Source organism: Lagenorhynchus albirostris, chromosome 21, assembly GCF_949774975.1.
Source record: "Lagenorhynchus albirostris chromosome 21, mLagAlb1.1, whole genome shotgun sequence".
Classification (NCBI taxonomy): domain Eukaryota; kingdom Metazoa; phylum Chordata; class Mammalia; order Artiodactyla; family Delphinidae; genus Lagenorhynchus; species Lagenorhynchus albirostris.
In genome coordinates, this window is record NC_083115.1 from 16,255,970 (window position 1) to 16,275,982 (window position 20,013).

At 38.4% G+C, this 20,013-nt stretch overlaps 1 protein-coding gene across 4 annotated transcripts in view; it reads left to right on the forward strand.

The window, feature by feature from the left end:
* The first annotated feature begins 3,162 nt into the window (after nt 1-3,162).
* Nucleotides 3,163-20,013, forward strand: part of TUSC3 (tumor suppressor candidate 3) — a 183,553-nt gene continuing 166,702 nt past the window's right edge. For 3 of the 4 annotated variants that reach the window (XR_009538279.1, XM_060136534.1, XM_060136536.1), the window contains exon 1: nt 3,163-3,493. Coding sequence is in view for 3 of the 4 variants with exons in the window: in XM_060136534.1 (XP_059992517.1) it covers nt 3,356-3,493 (138 nt within the window). In the remaining variant the exon portion in view is untranslated. The remainder of the gene's footprint in view (nt 3,494-20,013) is intronic. The other variant, XM_060136535.1, reaches the window with a different exon arrangement.

The following is a 20,013-nucleotide window of genomic DNA, read 5'->3' on the forward strand; positions in this document are numbered from 1 at the left end:
TTTCCATAACCAGAGAGTAGCATTAACAGCAGACTTAGACATATGATTAAGCTACTTAGAAAATAATCTTCGGGTGCTGGGTATTTTTAAGTAAGAAAGATAAAGCAACACTGATCACTGAAAACATTCTGCACCCAATTCCAATGTGTGGCAGGATTTTTCCATAGCACCAGGAATTCTCAAACACTACCCGGGTATCCTACAGTTGAACTCAATTTTGGCACTATTTACCCCAGAGATAGGAGATAGCCTCAGATCTCACAAGTTAAGTCCTCAGCCCTACAAGACTGCACACCTCCCTTCCTCTCTCCTCACACTCCCACCCCTCCTTAGACTCCAGACACAAACCCAGGTTAACACCTGTGCTTCTGACAGTCATAAATTGGAAGTTCCAATGACCTGGGTTCTATTAATTTGCTAGAGTGGCTCAGAGAATCAGGGAAACATTTTACTTATTAGGCTATTGGTTTGTTATAAAAGGATGTAACTCAGGACCAGCCACATAGAAGAGATGCCTAGAGAAATGTATGAGATAAATGGTGCAGAACTTCCATGCTATCTCCCAGTGCATCATTCTCCGCCCCGCCCCCCGCCCCGAGATCTCCACCTGTTCACCAACTCAGAAGCTCTCTGAACTCAAACATTCATTACATAGGCATGATAGATTAAATCATTGACCATCTGTGATTGATTCAACCTCCAGCTCCTGCTCTCCCCTCCCCAGAGGTCAGGTGTTGAGACCGAAAGCTTCAACCCTTTCATCACCTCATTAGTTCTCCAGGTAACTAGCACCATCCTTAGGTGCTTTCCAAATCTCACCTGATCAATGTTACAAAAGACACTTTTATCACTCTCATCACTTAAGAAATTCCACGGGTTTTAGGAGCTCTGTGCCAGAAACAGGACAAATATGGTCTTCAAAATGCTTTGATAACATCCCTCTAAAAGAGTATGGAAGACTAGATACCCTTTTGTGCATTTTAAAGCAAATATCTAAAAATTCTCATCATAAGTTTAAACAGCTGCAAAGAATAAAATTTCCAACAAGTTATAAATACTGACATTTAAAAAATAAGTCACAGCATTCTTTTAAATATTCCCAAAGTATGGAAATGATGGCCGTCATTATCCATTACAAAACTAAAAAACAAGAAGGAGCTCTTCTTTTTAACGGTTGAATATTTTATATTACATTTGTACCCTCCTGAACTTGTATTTCCATTCTATTGCCTCCAAGGATTTTAAATATGTGCTTTTCATAAAATTCTTTATTAAAAAGTAAATTTTGTATTGAAATATAATACACATAAATACATCATAAGTTTCTGGCTCAATACATTTTTACGAAGAATATACACTCATCTAATAGCCAGCATTCAGATCAAGAAATAGGTTGTAAAATATTTTTAGCACCCCAGGGTTCTCTCTTGGGTCCTCTTCCACTGTCCTGACTTCTAATCTGGGATAATAAATATAATGACCAACAATGGCCAGATCATATATAAAAATAGAGCTTGGATCCACAACCTGCAGCAGCCTACCCAGGAAACCAACCCCTTATCTATCATAACCCAATAAGCCAGGCTGCTGTAAGTTGGACTAGTAGGAAGTCAGATTGCTAGCTTTAATAACAATCTAGGAAACCAAACAATAACTTCTGTAATAATTGATCCTGAATGGCTAGGGCTTGATTAATAACTGACAGCTTCCCTAATTTTTGTCCCTGCGTCCAGCTTAAGACCAATTAGAGAAAGCTAAATATGTACCCCTAGACAGTCACATAGGTGCCCCCTTCTGATTAGCCCACCTACAGCTTCCCGCATGTCCACAGCCTCCAGTCATAGGACAGCTGAAGCCTTCCTCTTTTTCTACTACTACTGTTTCCTACCTTTCTGCCTATCTTTGAGTCTTTGCCCAAACTCAGGTGATGGCAGCTGACTCACTTGTTATTGCAAGTTCTGAATAAATGGCCTTTGCCTGTTCTCATTTGGTTGATCTTTGTTTATTTCTACAAATCCCAATATATTTTGTGTCTGGATCTTTATGCTGTAAAATTCATTCATATTATGTATAAGTGTCATTAGTTTGTTTTTACTGATATATAGTGTTACTATATCACAAATTATTTCTCTATTTTACTGTGATGGATATTTGGTCTTTTTCCAGCTTGGGGCTTTTATGAATAAAGCTGCTATACAAATTGGTACCTATCATGTGCTGACTGTATGTTTATGTGGAACTTTTGGGTCTTGGGTAGGTGTATTTAGCTTTAGCACGTACTGCCAAACAGTTTTTCAAGGTGGTTAAACCAATTTACTCTCCCACAGGCAGTATAATCTGATAGAATTTTATCCTAATATATACTTTTTTATGCTTGGAAGTCTTTTATTGATCTTTTTATGCTTCAGAGTCATTCTTCTATGCAGACAAAGAGTTGTATAAATTGAAATTTGATATAAACAAACTTGTGACCATGAGGCTATATTAAAATTTATGTTTTGCACTGAGTTATCGTTATTAGTAGTACCACATTGATCAAATCAAAATAACGTGTTATGAATTTGAGAAAACAGTAATACACAGGAAAATCAAAATTGTATTGGGAAAACATTACTTGTAGAAATAATTAAAGTTTTTAAAAATGAGTTTATGCATCTGTGGATAAGAATTATTTCTAGAATGAGAATATTCGGTATCACTTTCTTCTTATTTTAGATTTTTGTTTATGTTAAGTGCTAAGAAACTATGTTCACAATAATTAGACAGGCATAGAAGATGTCTATTATCACAATATCACTCAGTTCTTTCAACTACTGTTGAGTAAAAATGTCCCAATGGGATCAGATTGCCATTAGCTAGAAGGGCCAGATCCTTACTAATTCCTTAAAGCCCTTCTCCATCATCGAAGAAGGCAATTATGTCTGTCTCTGGTTCCAGGTAAAGTGTTGGATAAACAGGACCCTCGCATATTCCCGAGACCCGGTGTTGGCTTCAGTGGCAGGACAGCCTACGGTTCAGATCGGCGAGGTGGAAAGCCGCGCCCCCCGCTGCCGGGGTCTCCGGATGGAGTCCGGCCGAGGGCGCAGCGCGGCGTGCACGGAAGCTCCGGCTCCCTCGCCACGCCCACTTCCTGCCCCATCCCGGGCTTTTCCAGGTCTCCTCTTCCAGTGAACCGGATGCTCCGTCAGTTACCTCCTCCGCGTACTCCGGTGCTTCCCGGCTCCCTGGCAAGGCCGCAGGCATCCACGCGGGGACGGTCAGGGGGCTCCCGGCGGCTGGCCTGGCAGGTGTAGGGCGCCGGTAGGAGCTGGGCGCACACGGTTACCGAGCGTGGAGGAGACACGGCCCTGCGGCGATGGGTGCCAGGGGCGCTCCTTCACGCCGGAGGCAGGCGGGGCGGCGACCGCGGTATCTGCCCACCGGGAGCTTTCCCTTTCTCCTCCTCCTGCTGCTTCTCTGCATCCAGCTCGGTGGAGGACAGAAGAAAAAGGAGGTAGAATGAATCCTCTGGGCATTCCCGGGAGGGCCAGGACGGGTCCGGGAAGGCGGGCCGCGTTCATAGGCAGCCTTCCCGCGTTGCTAGGCAGCCGGGCCGCCAGGTGTGGGCGATGGCTGTTTTGGGGAGAGGTTGGGAGGCCTTTGCGCAAGTCCTTTGGGCTCCACAGTTTCAAAAGTGGGGTTGCCCAGTGCTTTCTCAAAAAACAACGAAGCATCGTCTTTTGTGCGCCTAGCACCTCACACCTTTAAGACACGGAGCGTTTTTGACCCTTACTTGAAGGCAGAGTTTCGGGGCTGTCGAGTCAGTAAAAAAGAGTGTGTTGGATGTGAAAATACCGTTTAGGAGTATTTCAAACCTATAGGAACGAGTTGTCCTTTGTGTTTATTACCCTGCTCTCTTCGTTATCCGTTTCAGGAGGCAACAGCATATTGAGACCGTGTTTAAAGTTATTTTGTATTTTATATACATTTTTAAAGCTGTATATTTTTCTTTATATTAAACTCAAGGTATAATTGTGCGAATAACCTCATATTTAGGTTGCGCAAGTTTATTTGTGAAATTCAGATCACCTGATTTCAATCTTAGTCCTATAGTAACTCTGATGAGCACGCGGATTGAAGTAACTGACCGTATTTAAAGTAGTTGTAGAGTTATTTGTGAATTTCAGTTATCCATCTCTACCTTGGATGGTTGATCTAGTGGGATTAGAAAAAAAAATACTTTGGAAATGTAAGGTTTCTAATTGTACGTCATTTTAGTGAGAGTGTCTCTCCATATTAATTGCAAGTAGTTTTTCCTGGTGAAGTTTTATTTACATACACGTGGCTCTAATTCGGGTTTCAAATATTACCGCAACTTTCTTGACAGCTGGGTGGAAAGAGTGAAAAAACAGCCTCACACACAAGTAACTCTGATTCTCTTTCTCTTTACTCCTTGCCTGAAACAACTCTGAACTCAGTATTTTGCCTTCAACTTTTTTATTTTAACTTTTTTTTACTTTAACATAAAAATAGGCCTTAGTGAAATTAGTGGTGTTATAGTAAGAGGTTTGATGAAGAACCACTGTTAAATTAAGACTGTATTTACAAATATAACGATTTTTTTGCCTAGCATTTGGTATTTATATACATTTCTTAGATTTCATAGTTTTTCTCTTTTTAAATTTTTTTATCTTAGAACCTTGCCAACATATTTAAAATTTATTTTTATATTTTTAAATTTAATTTTATTTATTTTTATACAGCAGGTCCTTATTAGTCATCAGTTTTATACACATCAGTGTATACATGTCAATCCCAATCTCCCAATTCATCCCACCACCATCCCCACCCCTCGCCGCTTTCCCCCCTTGGTGTCCATACGTTTGTTCTCTACATCTGTGTCTCAATTTCTGCCCTGCAAACTGGTTCATCTGTACCGTTTTTCTAGGTTCCACATATATGAGTTAATATACGATATTTGTTTTTCTCTTTCTGACTTACTTCACTCTGTATGACAGTCTCTAGGTCCATCCACGTCTCTACAAATGACCCAATTTTGTTCCTTTTTATGGCTGAATAATATTCCATTGTATATATGTACCACATCTTCTTTATCCATTCGTCTGTTGATGGACATTTAGGTTGCTTCCATGACCTGGCTTTGTAAATAGTGCTGCAGTGAACACTGGGGTGCGTGTGTCTTTTTGAATTATGGTTTTCTCAGGGTATATGCCCAGTAGTGGGATTGCTGGGTCATATGGTAATTCTGTTTTTGGTTTTTTAAGGAACCTCCAGACTGTTCTCCATAGTGGCTGTATCGATTTGCATTCCCACCAACAGTGCAAGAGGGTGCCCTTTTCTCCACACCCTCTCCAACATTTGTTGTTTGTAGATTTTCTGATAATGGCCATTCTGACCAGTGTGAGGTGATACCTTATTGTAGTTTTGATGTGCATTTCTCTAATAATTAGTGATACTGATCAGCTTTTCATGTGCCTCTTGGCCATCTGTTTGTCTTCTTTGGAGAAATATCTATTTAGGTCTTCTGCCCATTTTTGAATTGGGTTGTTTTTTTAAAATTGAGGTGCATGAGCTGTTTATATATTTTGGAGGTTAATCCTTTGTTCATTGATTCATTTGCAAATATTTTCTCCCATTCTGATGGTTGTCTTTTCATCTTGTTTATGGTTTCCTTTGCTGTGCAAAAGCTTTTAAGTTTCATTAGGTCCCATTTGTTTATTTTTGTTTTTATTTCCATTACTCTAGGAGGTGGGTCAGAAAAGATCTTGCTGTGATTTATGTTGAAGAGTGTTCTTCCTATGTTTTCCTCTAAGAGTTTTATAGTGTCTGGTCTTACATTTAGGTCTTTAATCCATTTTGAGGTTATTTTTATGTATGGTGTTAGGGAGTGTTCTAATTTCATTCTTTTACATATAGCTGTCCAGTTTTCCCAGCACCATTTATTGAAGAGACTGTCTTTTCTCCATTGTATATCCTTACCTCTTTTGTCATAGATTAGATGACCATAGGTGCGTGGGTTTATCTCTGGGCTTTCTATCCTGTTCCATTGATCTATATGTCTGTTTTTGTGCCAGTACCATATTGTCTTGATTACTGTAGCTTTGTAGTACAGTCTGAAGTCAGGGAGTCTGATTCCTCCAGCTCCGTTTTTTCCCGTCAAGATTGCTTTGGCTATTCGGGGTCTTTTGTATCTCCATACAAATTTTAAGATTTTTTGTTCTAGTTCTGTAAAAAATGCCATTGGTAATTTGATAGGGATTGTATTGAATCTGTAGATTGCTTTGGGTAGTATAGTCATTTTCACAATATTGATTCTTCCAATACAAGGACATGGTATATCTCTCCATCTGTTTGTGTCATCTTTGATTTCTTTCATCAGTGTCTTATAGTTTTCTGAGTACAGGTCTTTTACCTCCTTAGGTAGATTTATTCTAGGTATTTTATTCTTTTTGTTGCAATGGTGAATGGGATTGTTTCCTTAATTTCTCTTTCTGATCTTTTGTTGTTAGTGTATAGGGATGTAAGAAATTTCTGTGCATTAATTTTGTATCCTGTAACTTTACCAGATTCGTTGATTAGCTCTACTAGTTTTCTGGTGGCATCTTTAGGATTGTCTATGTATAGTATCATGTCATCTGCAGAGAGTGACAGTTTTACTTATTCTTTTACAATATGTATTCCTTTTTTTTCTTTTTCTTCTCTGATTTCCATGGCTAGGACTTCCAAAACTATGTTGAATAATAGTGGCGAGAGTGGACATCTTTGTCTTCTTTCTCATCTTAGAGGAAATGCTTTCAGTTTTTCACCATTGAGAATGATGTTTGCTGTGGGCATAGTTTTTCTTGAGAAAGGGAGAAGATTTGAAAAGTAGTTTTTTGTTGTGTAGTTTACCAGAGCAGAGGGCATTAAAAACAATGAGGAACTCCATGCAAATTCGGATGATTTATCTCCTAGAGAGATCATTGTAACCATGGTAACTTTCAGTTGGGAGGAAAAAAAAAAAAAGCCCCAAAAAGTCTAAAAAGTGTACATCTTCAAAGCGTCTTAGCATCTCCAATTGTAAGACTACTTTAACATGTGACATTTGTTAATTTAGTGTAATTATAAATTGTGATACACCTATTTCCATTAAATGTATTTTATAAAGGTTATTTTAAAAATGCAAAATTAGGGAGAAAATTGTTGCGGATTTAAAAAGGATGTCTTCCAAAACTTTTATTTCTGTTAAATAGGAGAGCCTGATGATACTACATGGTGATATTGTAGAATACACATATTTTATTTAAGGAAAAGAGCAAAATAACATATAGTAGAAGTTTAATACTTTATGTTAAATATGTTTAATACTTAATTAATTTATTAACATATTAACAAATTAATTTTTAATTAATAGTTAATTAACATTTATTAATTAACATATTAATATGTTATTAATCATATTTAAGTATTAAGTAATTTAATAATTAAATATGTTTAATACTTTACTTTATGTCTCTGAAATGCAGTCTAGTTCAGTATCTGGTACTCAGTTCAAAAACTATGATCTCGAGCTTCCCTGGTGGCACAGTGGTTGAGAATCTGCCTGCTAATGCAGGGGACACGGGTTCTGGGAGGATCCCACATGCCGCGGAGCAACTAGGCCCGTGAGCCACAACTACTGAGCCTGTGCGTCTGGAGCCTGTGCTCCGCAATAAGAGAGGCCGCGATAGTGAGAGGCCCGCGCACCACGAGGAAGAGTGGCCCCCGCTTGCCACAACTAGAGAAAGCCCTCGCACAGAAACTAAGACCCAACACAGCAAAAATAAATAAACTAATTAATAAACTCCTACCCCCAACATCTTCTTTAAAAAAACAAAAAAACAAACAAAAGAACTATGATCTCTTCCAATACCGGAAGAAAAACATTCTTTTTTGGAAATATTGGTCACAAGTGTGTTACTTTTCTAGGGATATTCCAGAGTTGTTTTGATCATATGTGGCGGCTGCTGCTGCTTTTTTTTGCTTAGTTTAGAACCTGTTGCCCAGTATAAGATTTGACACAATTGAGCCAGAAAATATAATAGCTGGAACTTAATTTACTACAATAAATATTACAAACATAAGTACTGGAATAGTTGACTTGGCATGGATTGTGTATTCTTTTGTTCTGGGGAACCCAAACGGAAATCTAAAGTTGAACCTGGAATCAGGAATTGGACATTAGTTGCTTTTAAGGAAGTAACATTTATGACAGTAATAGTTACCACCATAGATTTTTGAATAGAACTGATGGTCCAGTTACAATTCATATCCTATCTAATTGACATCAAACCACTTAACTTCCCTGAATTTTAGTTTTGTTTAAAAATACAGGTATAGGGCTTCCCTGGTGACGCAGTGGTTGAGAGTCCGTCTAACGATGCAGGGGACGCGGGTTTGTGCCCCAGGGTGGGAAGATGCCACATGCCGCGGAGCGGCTGGGCTCGTGAGCCATGGCCGCTGAGCCTGCGCGTCCGGAGCCTGTGCTCCGCAACGGGAGAGGTCACAACAGTGAGAGGCCCGCGTACCGGAAAAAAAAAAAAAAATTAAAAATACAGGTGTAATACTTACATCTCAGTGTTGTCATTGGGATTAAATAAGACTGTATTTAAAGTGTTCAGTGCAATGCCTAGAGCATAACAAATGATCAGTAATTTGGTAGCTGCTATTATGTATTCTTCATTCAAACGAAAGATAGGCATGATAATGAGATCCTAAAATGTAATAAAAAATTTTTTCAAATTAAATTTTTTGCCAAATAAACTGACTTTATAATAATTGTAAATTGTATAGTTTATGGAATAAAATGTTCATTACTTATTTTATTATGAAACACTGAGAATTCCAAACTCTAACATTGCTTGAGAACTTCCCAAGAGGAGATTTTACCTCATGGAAGAATTGGTAGTATTCATGGATTTGTGTATGTGTGTCTACATATATAGGTATATATCTGTTTCTAAATGAACACATTTTCATTCATCAAAAAATAATTTTGTCATATTCTTTATTTAAGAATATAGTCAAGAGAAATAGTTAAATAGGCACAGAAAATTGACGGGAGATTTTTATAGTCAGTTTCCTTAATTACATTGAATAAAGTCATGTTAAGTGATTTTTGAATCCTCATGTTAAGTGATACAGATTTGTGGGAGACTTTAGCTTCTTAGTAGTATATCATTTGCATTTCTGATGCATCATGGGTTTCCATTATTTTGACAGTTTCTCTATTTCTTATATTGTTAACACTTACCAGAATTGTTTTAATCTCTAATGACCTCTTATAGTAGAATAAAAGCTCAAATTCTGTAATGATTTCCAGTGGACTTAATGACTTTACCATCATCAAAAGCAGCTACTGTCAGCCCTTCAAATCCGGGGGTCTTGTACCTGCAGACAGAGAGGGCCGACTGTACCACACTATTTTGTAGCATGAGGGACTCGAGCAGTTTCAGATTTTGGTATCTGCTGGGGTCCTGGAAGCAATCCCCCTTGGATACTGAAGGACAACTATAATATAATAATTTATACTTTCTGCAAAGAAAATGATTAGCGAATAGGCTACAACATGTAGGTAGCAGCTCATAGATATATTTTAAGAGAGAAGTAGTGTTATTAGTTGCCTCTGAGATAACTTCTATAAGCACACTTTACACTGAGATGTATATATCCAGTTACGCTTTAGTGACACAGCCTTGAAATAGAGACTTTAGTGTCTTAGCAAATGATAGGGAGAGGATGGAGGTAAGAGATGGATTTTGATTTTACCTTTAAGCAGAGAACTTAGGTGGAAGAAATAGCTTGTAAACATATGAGCACAACTTAAAGAAACACATAGTAATTATACTTTGATATGTATACACATACACCTGTCATGCTGATGTCAGGCAGCTGTGTCAGCTAAGTTAGGTTTTTGTGTACAGTAACTCCTTGAAGAGTAATTGGGAATGACAGGTCTTACTTAAAATGGCCAAAACTGCTTGTCAATAACTTTGAGGCTTAGCCTGCCGCAGTTTCATGGATAATGGCAGAAGGCATGGGATTCCTGGGTCACAGGCGGACAGGTTATTACAGTAATAGAATTGCCAGAGTATCAGCGTTTGTGCTGGTGATGCAGGCCAGCTGACACCTGCAAATGTAGTGAATTTCAGAGCAGGAGAGGACCTTGAGCTTATGGAACCCAAATCTTTCATGATGGGCAGTAAATGTATTTGACTTCAGCCTTAGAGGGAGTCACTATCTTTATTAAATTGGGAAGTAAACAAACCTGATCTTTGTTCTAGAAGGGACAGTGTCTAGTAGAGCTGTGTGCTACACAAACATCCTTGAACAGATAGCCTAGAACAAAGTCAGTCAGTACTTGTCCTTGCAAGTTTTGTAGAAACCGTGATGAACCGTCTGCCTACGCAAGGGATCTAACCTGGGTCAAAAGGGAACACTTCAGGATATTTTCCTCCACATACACAAAACACCAGCATGTTCAGCCCCTTCTATATGTGTTCTCTTCTACGTGGAAGACACAGAGAAAGGGAAAGGGCAGAAACATGAAACTTGAGCCACAGATTCATCAGCTATTTGTTAACTGTTTTGGGCTGCATTTACTTGTGCATATTCTCTTTAGCCTTAAATAGTCAGTGAGTTTGGATGTGAGTGTGATCAGTATGCCTGTGACTACCTTAGTAGTCTCCAGGTTTGTTTGGTGTATTAGACCATGTGACGATTGCTTCTTTCCATAAGACTCCACCTGGAGCATCATGCTAATTTCACCAAGATAGATTTACCTTTGGCTAAGTATAGGAGTAACTCTTTTCCTGCTAGATCATGAACAAATGTAACACTGGGTGCATGAGTATGTGTGGACCAAATAGGTAGTATTTACGTCAGTCTCTATCCAGTTTTTATTCTGTCCGTTGGCAAGATTTCTGCAGCTTCTCAAATTGAGCCTAAGAACCTGCTGTATAAAAAAATAAATAAAATAAAATTCAAAAAAGAAAAAAAATTGAGCATACCTAAAAGGGAACTCTCAATCCTTTCCTCTGCCCATCTGGCCCATCTGTTTTCTCATTGCTGTCAGCAGTGCTGTTTTATGGGGAACAAATTTTAACCTCATTTTTTTTTTAAGTAATCACTTGCCATATATAATACTATATCTTTGTAGCTCTTATGTTTTGCACGTTGTACACAGAGAGGCTGACTTCACATAATTTCTAGCAGAGTCATACATAGATTTAAGGAGAGCATCTTGCAAAAATATGATTCCTCTATTATATGTAGATATGTAAAACATAAATATTTAGTTTGAATAGTAAAATTTCAAATATATTATTCAGAAAAATAGACAGTATTTTTTTCATAGTAATTGATATCTGTCTATCTCTCTGCCTGCTTGCCTGCTTGTCTCTCTGTTTAATGTCAGAAGGAAAAAGGTCAGTGTCAACAGTGAACTTCTGTTACAGAGTGTTTCACAATGTGATAAAAGTCCTAACTTAGAAGTATAGCATCCTGAAGCCATTAATGAGTTGAAAAAAGTTAAGAATAAAAGGAAGTCTTTACTAGCATTTATTGTTATTACATTTTTGGTTGCTCATATCAAGATACCTAACTAGTTTGACGTTTGGAAGTTAAAAGGAAATTTTCTTTCCTCTGTATGTTACTATGAGAACTCAACCATCTTTAATGAAAAGGGGCACTTGAGTATAGGTTAGATAAATTGTGGTACTGATTTTATTAAATGGAACTGTTTATTTTAGATGTATATTTTTAGAGATGGCTTAATATTGCTGTCAATATGATTTGACTCAACTTTTGGAGAAATATTGTGGTTCAGTGTCTTCTCTGCTTAGAAACAAAGCAAACCATTGGAAAGTTAGTTCGTATGATTTTTGTGGTAAAACTTAAGGTACAAGATTGATTACAAATTGTAAGATCTGTTTACTATTCATATTAAATTTAATGAGATACTGTCCTGTAATTTAGTGAATTTAACAAACTTGGGAGTTGGAAATAAGGCTTATTTCAGGAAATGAAAAAAAAACATAACAGGAGAGTTGATAGAAGATAGACTGCCAGGCATTTCACCTAAATTGTTTATAATCATCAGAGTATCTTGGTGATTGTGACAGAGTTTTGTTTGCCTTACCTTTGTCTTTGTTAACAGTATACCTTGGTTTTATTTAAGTAGTAGGAGCAATTGGGACTATCCCAAGCCCCAAGCAATCATTTTTATTAGTCAAAGATTATCATGATTATCCAGTACCCTGCAAATTATTGGTTTAGGAGTGATCACATGATACAATTATGTGGGGCTTTTGGAAGTTTCCTCCTTCTTCATAAAGGACCCAAAGTGGGGTAATTCTTTCTTCCTGTCTTTGGATATGTGTATGAGAATGTGATGCATTGTTGAACCCATCTTGTAATCACAAAAAGTACAAGCCTGAGGGCAAAACCAGTAAGTTTATGCTGGCAGAGTAGAAAATTGGGAAGAACATGGGTACTTGATGGCATGACTTAACTAGCCTTGTAAATGCTTCAACTCTGGACTCCTTGTTATATGAGTTAATAAGCTTTCTTATTGTTTAAGACATTTCAATTTGAATTTCTGATTTTTTGTATTTGAAAGCGTTCTACTGAGGAAGGTCCTCTTGGATTAAGGGTTTTACCCATGACTGTACAACTTGTTAGTTTACAGCCTTACCCCAAAGAACTCTTTCTACATTATGTTTTAGTAACCGGGCCCTCTTTGTGAATTAGTTATTAAATATTAGTGGAGGACCACTTAAGTATGTATAGCTGTCCCCAGTCTTTAAATATCAGTTGTTAGTATTAGAAGTTTGTGTATGTTTCGGTGTCATTGAAGTGCATTTTCATGTTCCTCTTATTAAAATAACTTTGTTTTTATTGTATGAATTGAAATTCTCTATTCAAAAGTTATGTCCAAAACGTTGTAGGAAAGAAATTGGGCATAAATTTATTATGTGCTTTAAAAACTATTAGCCCAAGAACAGAGTGGAAGAGAGTAAGTATGCCCAAGGTGTATTTGCTGTATGCTTTTTTCTGTTTGAATGTTTTTAAGAAATACTTATTCCTTTTGCTTTTGTGTAGGTAATAGATTGGTACGTAGTTTCATTGTAAAGACATGCGAAATAAAATTCAGGAAGGTACTTAATTTTATTTTTAAAATGATCATGTTTTAATAATGTTCTTTTAGTTAACATCTGAGTTAAGATTAAGCAAAAGAAAAACTGGGACCTTCCTCAAAGATCAGGCTTTGTGCAATGCTTTGTGGAGTGGCTTTGCTGTGTCTTGCTCTTGTTTCCTGTGCATTTTTCCTCTTGGAGCCTTTATGGGGAGAAAGAGTGGCTGAGTCAAGGTGTAACACCATCATCATGGCACTCATTCAGCATAGCTTCCTACGGAGAGCAGCATGAGTCACAGGCTTTGATGTTGGAGCCTATTCCAAACCATAAAGCGAATGTCGTGTGTGTGTGTGTGTGTGTGTGTGTGTGTGTGTGTGTGTGTGTGTGTGTGTGGTGTTTAAACACTGCGTTATAGAATGATAGAGCAGGAAAGTCAGATTTCAGGCTAAATAACAAAGCTGGGACTAGGAGGGAGTTTTCCTGCCTCCAGAGTTGCTATTTCTGCATCCTCGTGCTCAGTAATGCTGTCTTGTCTCTGCCCCTCCCCTCTTTATTACTTTAAGTATACTATCATTTCCTCTGTCTTTTCATGGCTGATCTTTTCTGAACTTCTTCATGGGTACTTGTTTTGTAAACTTCAAAATGATTACTGGTTTGGCAGCTCTAAAACAAACCTATTAATACTGCTTAGACTTGACCCCTTTGAGAACATAATTTATAAAATTAGGCCATCTGTTTCTTTATGAAGCTGTTTAAATAAATGAAATTAGTCTAAGGGAAGCCTAAGTCACAAGAGTCACAACTCTGTAACCTACATGGATGACGAAAGTATGTAAGTTTCTGTTCCACCTGTCTTCCCCAAATAGTGCTTCCTACAGTTCCTAATGCTAAGGAAAGCCTTGTCATACATCTCTTTGCCAGAGCCAGAAATCTGGGCACATTCACTTAGTTTCAAACGTTTACTCAGTCGTGACTTTCTTCAACGCCCCTTCCTTCACCCCAGCTGAAGACGTCCCCTGGGACTTCCTAGCCAATGCTGTCTTGGGGGGTGCTCTTTACATGGCTCTAGGATGCAATCCAGCGTTCTTTGCATGCTCTTGAGTGCTTTTCCTGAGTGAGCCTTTGTCTGACTCTCCTATTTTCTATCTCACCACTGTTACATGCTTCCTTCCAGTGTTAACTTAAGCAGGGTACCCCTTCCCCGGCTCAGATAGATAGATGTCTGTGCTTATTCTTTATGGCACTTAAGTGAATTATTGCCTATTGTCTCTCGTTACTGTTGTTCTACAAGCCCTTTGAGGAGAAGGGTTGTGGGTTTATTTTTGTATCTGTATTTCCATATTCAAGCATAGTGCCTTGTACTTGGTAAATGCTTAGTAAAGTTACTTTGGTCGAGATACTTAATCTCTCTAAATTATCTGTAAAGTGGAGATAGTTTGTTAGTCCCTACTATAGAGTTGTGAGCCTTACATGAGATAATCCTCTAAAGTATACTTAGCATAGTGCCTGGAACATAGTAAGTGCTTATTGAACGTTAGCTTTGGTGCTGATATTGGTGAATCACTGCAGGATGTTCTGTGGTTTGTTTTATGTTTCCAAAGTGAATTTTCATGAGTAGCATAAGTTGATTTGGCATTACAAAAGAAACTTTTAAAGGCATTTGATATGCATAATTTTTCATGAATACTTAATTTTCCTATGTGACAGATTCTGCTACTAAATTGGCTCTTGAGAAAATGTCATCGTTCCTTTCTTCAGATGATTAAAGATTTGGCAGTAACCATTTGATCATGGTTACTTTTCCTATTTGACTTCTTACAGCATTTGACAGGTGCTCAGTGTAGCCCTGTTTGGGGTTAACCTATCTGCAGTCCTTTGGACCTCTTGGAACTAGAGGTCTATTTCTCTCCCCAGGTTTGTGAAGTTTTCAGCTATTATTGCAGTAACTGTACTTTTTGTCTCTTTTTCTTTCTCTTCTCCTTCTGGAATTCCCATAATGCAAACATTGTTCCTTTCATTGTGTCCCATAATTCCTATAGGCTTTCTTCACTCTTTTTCATTCTTTTTTCTTTTCGTTTTTCTGACTGGATAATTTAAATTGTCCTATCTTCCAGGTCACTGATTCTTTCTTTTCCATTGTTGAGTCTGGTTTTGAAACTCTCTATTGAATTCTTCTGATCAGTTATTATATTTTTGTACTTTAGGATTTCTGTTTGGGTTTTTTTTTTTAATTTGTTTATTATACTGCTTGTTTTGTTGATGCATTGTGTTCCTAATTTCCTTTAGTTGTCTGTCTGCATGTTCTTGTAGGTCACTAAACTTCTTTAAGAGGGTTGTCTGACAGTTCATAGATCTGCATTTTTTTAGTATCCATTATTAGAGCTTTATTAGTTTCCTTTGGTGGCGTCATATTTACCTGATTTTTCATGTTCCTTGATTCCCTACATTGGTATCTGCACATTTGAGTAAGTGGTTTCCTTTTCCAGACTTCGCACGTTTGCTTTGACAGATGTAGTACTTCACCAGTCAGTTCAATTTGGGTTTCTGGATCCCACGACTCCTACAGAGGTACTTTTGCTTTTGGATGGATGCTGAATTTTTGTTGTTGAGGGGAGGGAAGGATAAAAATGAGGGCTGACTTATGCTGACATGTTGTTGACTTCACTCCTATATCTTTTTTTCAAAAGCTCACCACGCTTGACATTTGTGACTTGACCCTTACATGGCTTTATACCAGAATGATGGATAGCATAGATTATTAGAACACCACTATTACCTCTACTATTTTTTTTGCTATTGATTTTATTTTATTTTTTATTTTATTTATTTATTTATTTATTTTTGCAGTACGCGGGCCTCTCACTGTTGTGGCCTCTCCCGTTGCAGAGCACAGGCTCAGCGGCCATGGCTCACGGGCCTAGCCGCTCCACGGCATGTGGGATCTTCCTGGACCGGGGCACGAACCTGTGTGCCCTGCATAGGTAGGCGGACTCTCAACCACTGCACCACCAGGGAAGCCCTATTTTTTATTTTTTTAAATTTATTTGTTTTATTTATTTATTTTTGGCTGCACTGGATCTTCTTTGTGATGCGTGGGCTTCTCATTGCAGTGGCTTCTTTTGTTGCAGAGCACAGGCTGTAGGCATGTGGGCTCTAGAGCACAGGCTCCGCTAGTAGCTGTGGTGCGTGGGCTTAGTTGCTCCGCTGCATGTAGGATCTTCCCGGACCAGGGCTTGAACCCTTGTCCCCTGCACTGGCAGGCAGATTCTTAACCACTGCGCCACCAGGGAAGCCTTTTGCTATTGATTTCAGTTGTCACTTTTCTTTGGCGTTTAATGAAGCCTGTGACACTCTGTATAATTTGGTTTGGTCATTTGCTTTCTCATTGTCTTTTTTCTTATTTTACTGTTTGGTAGTCTTATAGAATGGAATTAGAATGAGAAAAGCAGGTAATGTGAATTCTAGCCCCATTGTTTATCTTTACAAATTATCTATTTGGACCACAATTTCCTTCTTTATAAACTAGAGATAATTCCTCGCATAGGGTTGTTTTGAAGATGAAATGAAATAAAATGCGAACTTTACAAAATGTTAAGGGTTTTATGAAAGTTAGCTCTGAAAAATGATACGTGGGTTCCAGTTTCTTTGATATAAACTCTGGGCTCTTGGGCAAGGCACTTAACCTTTTGAAGCATCAGTTCGTTCAACTGTAAAATGAGAACATTGAACAAGATCATGATGTCTGAATCTGGGGAAAATAGGGAAAGTTTCCCATTGACTGTCTGAAATTATAAACGTTTTTCATTTATGGCATAAATGGATTTTTCTGGCATGAGCATCTGTAACGTATATTAGATTTTTAAAATGTTAAAAACTATTGGATTAAACGTTTGCTTAGATCCTTTCTAGATCGTATGATTATATGAAATATCGTAGTAGAATGATTTATGGTAGTTTCTTTGTATATCAAAGGTAATTTTATGTCTTAGAGGTTGAATCTTAGTAATAGTTCTGCTCTTATTTGATTACAGTGTCCTTATCATAAAGAAGCTTAACTAATACTAGTTTTCAACAATTTGAGTTATATGATCCACAGAGGATAACCAAAACTAATTGTGGCAGAGCTATTTCAGTTCTTTTTATTTGCCTATCAGATAGCAATTAGATTTATACTTGCTTTATATTTGCCTGTTTCAAATATGTAATCTACAAAGCCACAAATTAAAACAATAAGCTATTTTTGTACATTGCTGTAGTATTCAGAATACAGCATAGGTGCTATATCTGCAGTAATTCATATAGATAAGAAAACTTAGAAAAGTAGTAATTTGAGTACAATCATTAGCACTGGCCTCTAGTGTTCAAGATACATATTAGCAGAATAAAAGAAACCTATTTCATTATCTAAAAAAGGAATTGGTGAGGGAAATAGGGTGTTGTTTTCCTTTTCTTCGTATCTCTTTTCTTTGTAAAGCTACTAATGTAAAATTAGGTTAGGTTAGCCCTATGGCATTTTCTACACAGATTGCAGTCCTTTGGTTTATGTATTTTCACAGGATTCCATCCTGTCGTGGTAAGTAGATGATCCCAGGGACCTTTCTGTATTGTTTTCCTGATTTGTTACTAAAATCTAAACTTCTTTAGTGTGGGAAGTTCCTAGTCTTACTTGTCTGTGTCATCATAATCATAACAGAAGCCCAAAGTAGATGAGTCTTTTATGTTTTATGATTGTTCGTCGCTTATTGGTTTCTTAAATACGTTGTAAGTGTTTTTCATATTACGTCCATTTTGATTGTTTTAAATAGAAATAATAGTATTGAAATAAATGGTAGAAAATAAGTGTATTTGAGTGTCATCTTCCTAAAATACAGCACCTTACTGAATAAAGGGCCATGTCACTGACATTTCTCTAAAATGTGATCTACCATTCCTTTTTTCCAACAAATATTTGTTGATGAATACTACATGTCAGACACCATACTGGATTTTGGAGGTAAAGTGGTGAACAAGACAGCCACTGTCCTGATGTATCCTATAGCTCATAGTCCTGTAGGAGATTCAGACAGGAAAATAGGCAATTATAGTATGGTGTGAGAAATGCATAAACTGGGAAATGTTGGGTGCCGTGGTGTTATGTTAGCACATTGGGGTCAGCTGAAAACTGAAGATACACATAGGAAATGGCTTAATGAAGGGAGAAGTATTCTAAGAAGAAGAAATAGTACTAGTAAAGGTCAAGAAGTATGAAAAAACACAACAAGTTCAGGAAACTCAAAGTAGTTCGACATGGCTCAGCTTAGAATGCACAGGGTGGGGGAGTGGCAGGTTTGAGGCTGGAATGGAAGTCAGAGTCAAATCCCAAAGGACCTTGCAAGCCATGTTAGAGTCTAGACTTGACCTTGAAGTTCCTGGGAGAAACTGAAGGGTTTTATCTTGGAGGTGAGGATGAGGTTTATATTTAGGAGGGTTGCTCTGGGCCTGCTGTGGAAACTAGCTTAGGTGGGGATGCGAAGTTGGAGGAAGGGCAGCAGTCTGCTCAAGAGGCTACAGCAGAACTGGATGTGAGAGGCAGTGATGACTTGTCGAAGGTTGTGGCAGTGAGAATGCAGAATGATCACTGGAGTTTTGAGTTCTGGGAGCCAGGTGAGGCAGTTCTTGGTGGTTGATTGTGTGTGGGATGAGGGAAAAGGAGGTAAGAATAACGACTACATTTCTTGGTAAAAGGGAAATTCTATTTACTGAAACGGGAAACAGGAGAAGGAAGAGATTTTGGAAGGAAGATAACATGTTCACTTTTAAGGATGTGCGCGATGCCCATGTGAAATCTAAACAGGTGTTTGAGAGGCGGTGGAATGTCTGGATATGGACCTATGATCTGGGCTGAAGATGAAATGGATTTGGAAATCATTAGCATCAATGGGAATTGAGTTTTTGGTGGTGGTTCAAAATCCCCGCGCCAGAGTATACAGAGTGAAAAGGAAGAGCAAATGCAGACCCTCAGGGATGGCAGTATTTCACTGTCCTTCAGAAGGCAAGTTTGCAAAAGAGACCAAGACTGCGCTGCTGGAGAACTAGGAAGAAACCCAGCAGATTGTGGATGTCACAGGAGAGGAATGTTTCAACAAGACAGAGGTCAACAGAGACGAATGGTGACAGGCTAAAGAAAAACTGTAAAGAGTCCTTTGGATTTAGGCGGAGCAGTTTAACTGTAGTGCAAGGGTGGAAACTAGAAGGGAGTGAGTGGGTTAGTGAATGAGTGGGTCGTGAGGAAGCTCTTCTCATGAAGCTCTTCTCATGAAGCACTTTTGCTGTGAATGGGTGGTGAGTTAAGTGAGTGGTAGCTGGAGAAGAGGTTGACATGGAGAGGGAAGATAACTGAAGTAGAGCCAGGTGGCTGAGGATGGGAGCAAGGAGTGGGAAGCGGAGACCAGCAGGTGGAATTAGCTTCATACACGAATGTGGTGGTAGTTCTCATCGCTGTTCACAGGTAGTTTTGGGTTTTCTTCCATGCCTGTGATGGGATTGCACTTTCCTACTCTTGTGAACTCAGGCATGGCCCCAAGACTGACTTTGGCCCATGAGTTGTGAGCAGATGTGTCACATGTCAGTTCTAGGCAGAAGCTCCGAGGGTCATTACATGCCTTGCCATTGTCTTTTTCCCTCTGGCGTGGTGACTGGGAATGTTTGACGCAGTGGGTGCTGTGTCAGCCTGGGTCCTCTAGTGAATAGGATGCGCAGAGTCTCCCTGCCAACCCATAAGTTGGAGAAATCCACCATTATTTTTTTAAATACTGAGATCTGGAGCTGTTAGTGCTCTGTAATTTAAGCTCTTTGGATTGTTCCAAGGAGTATTGACGTC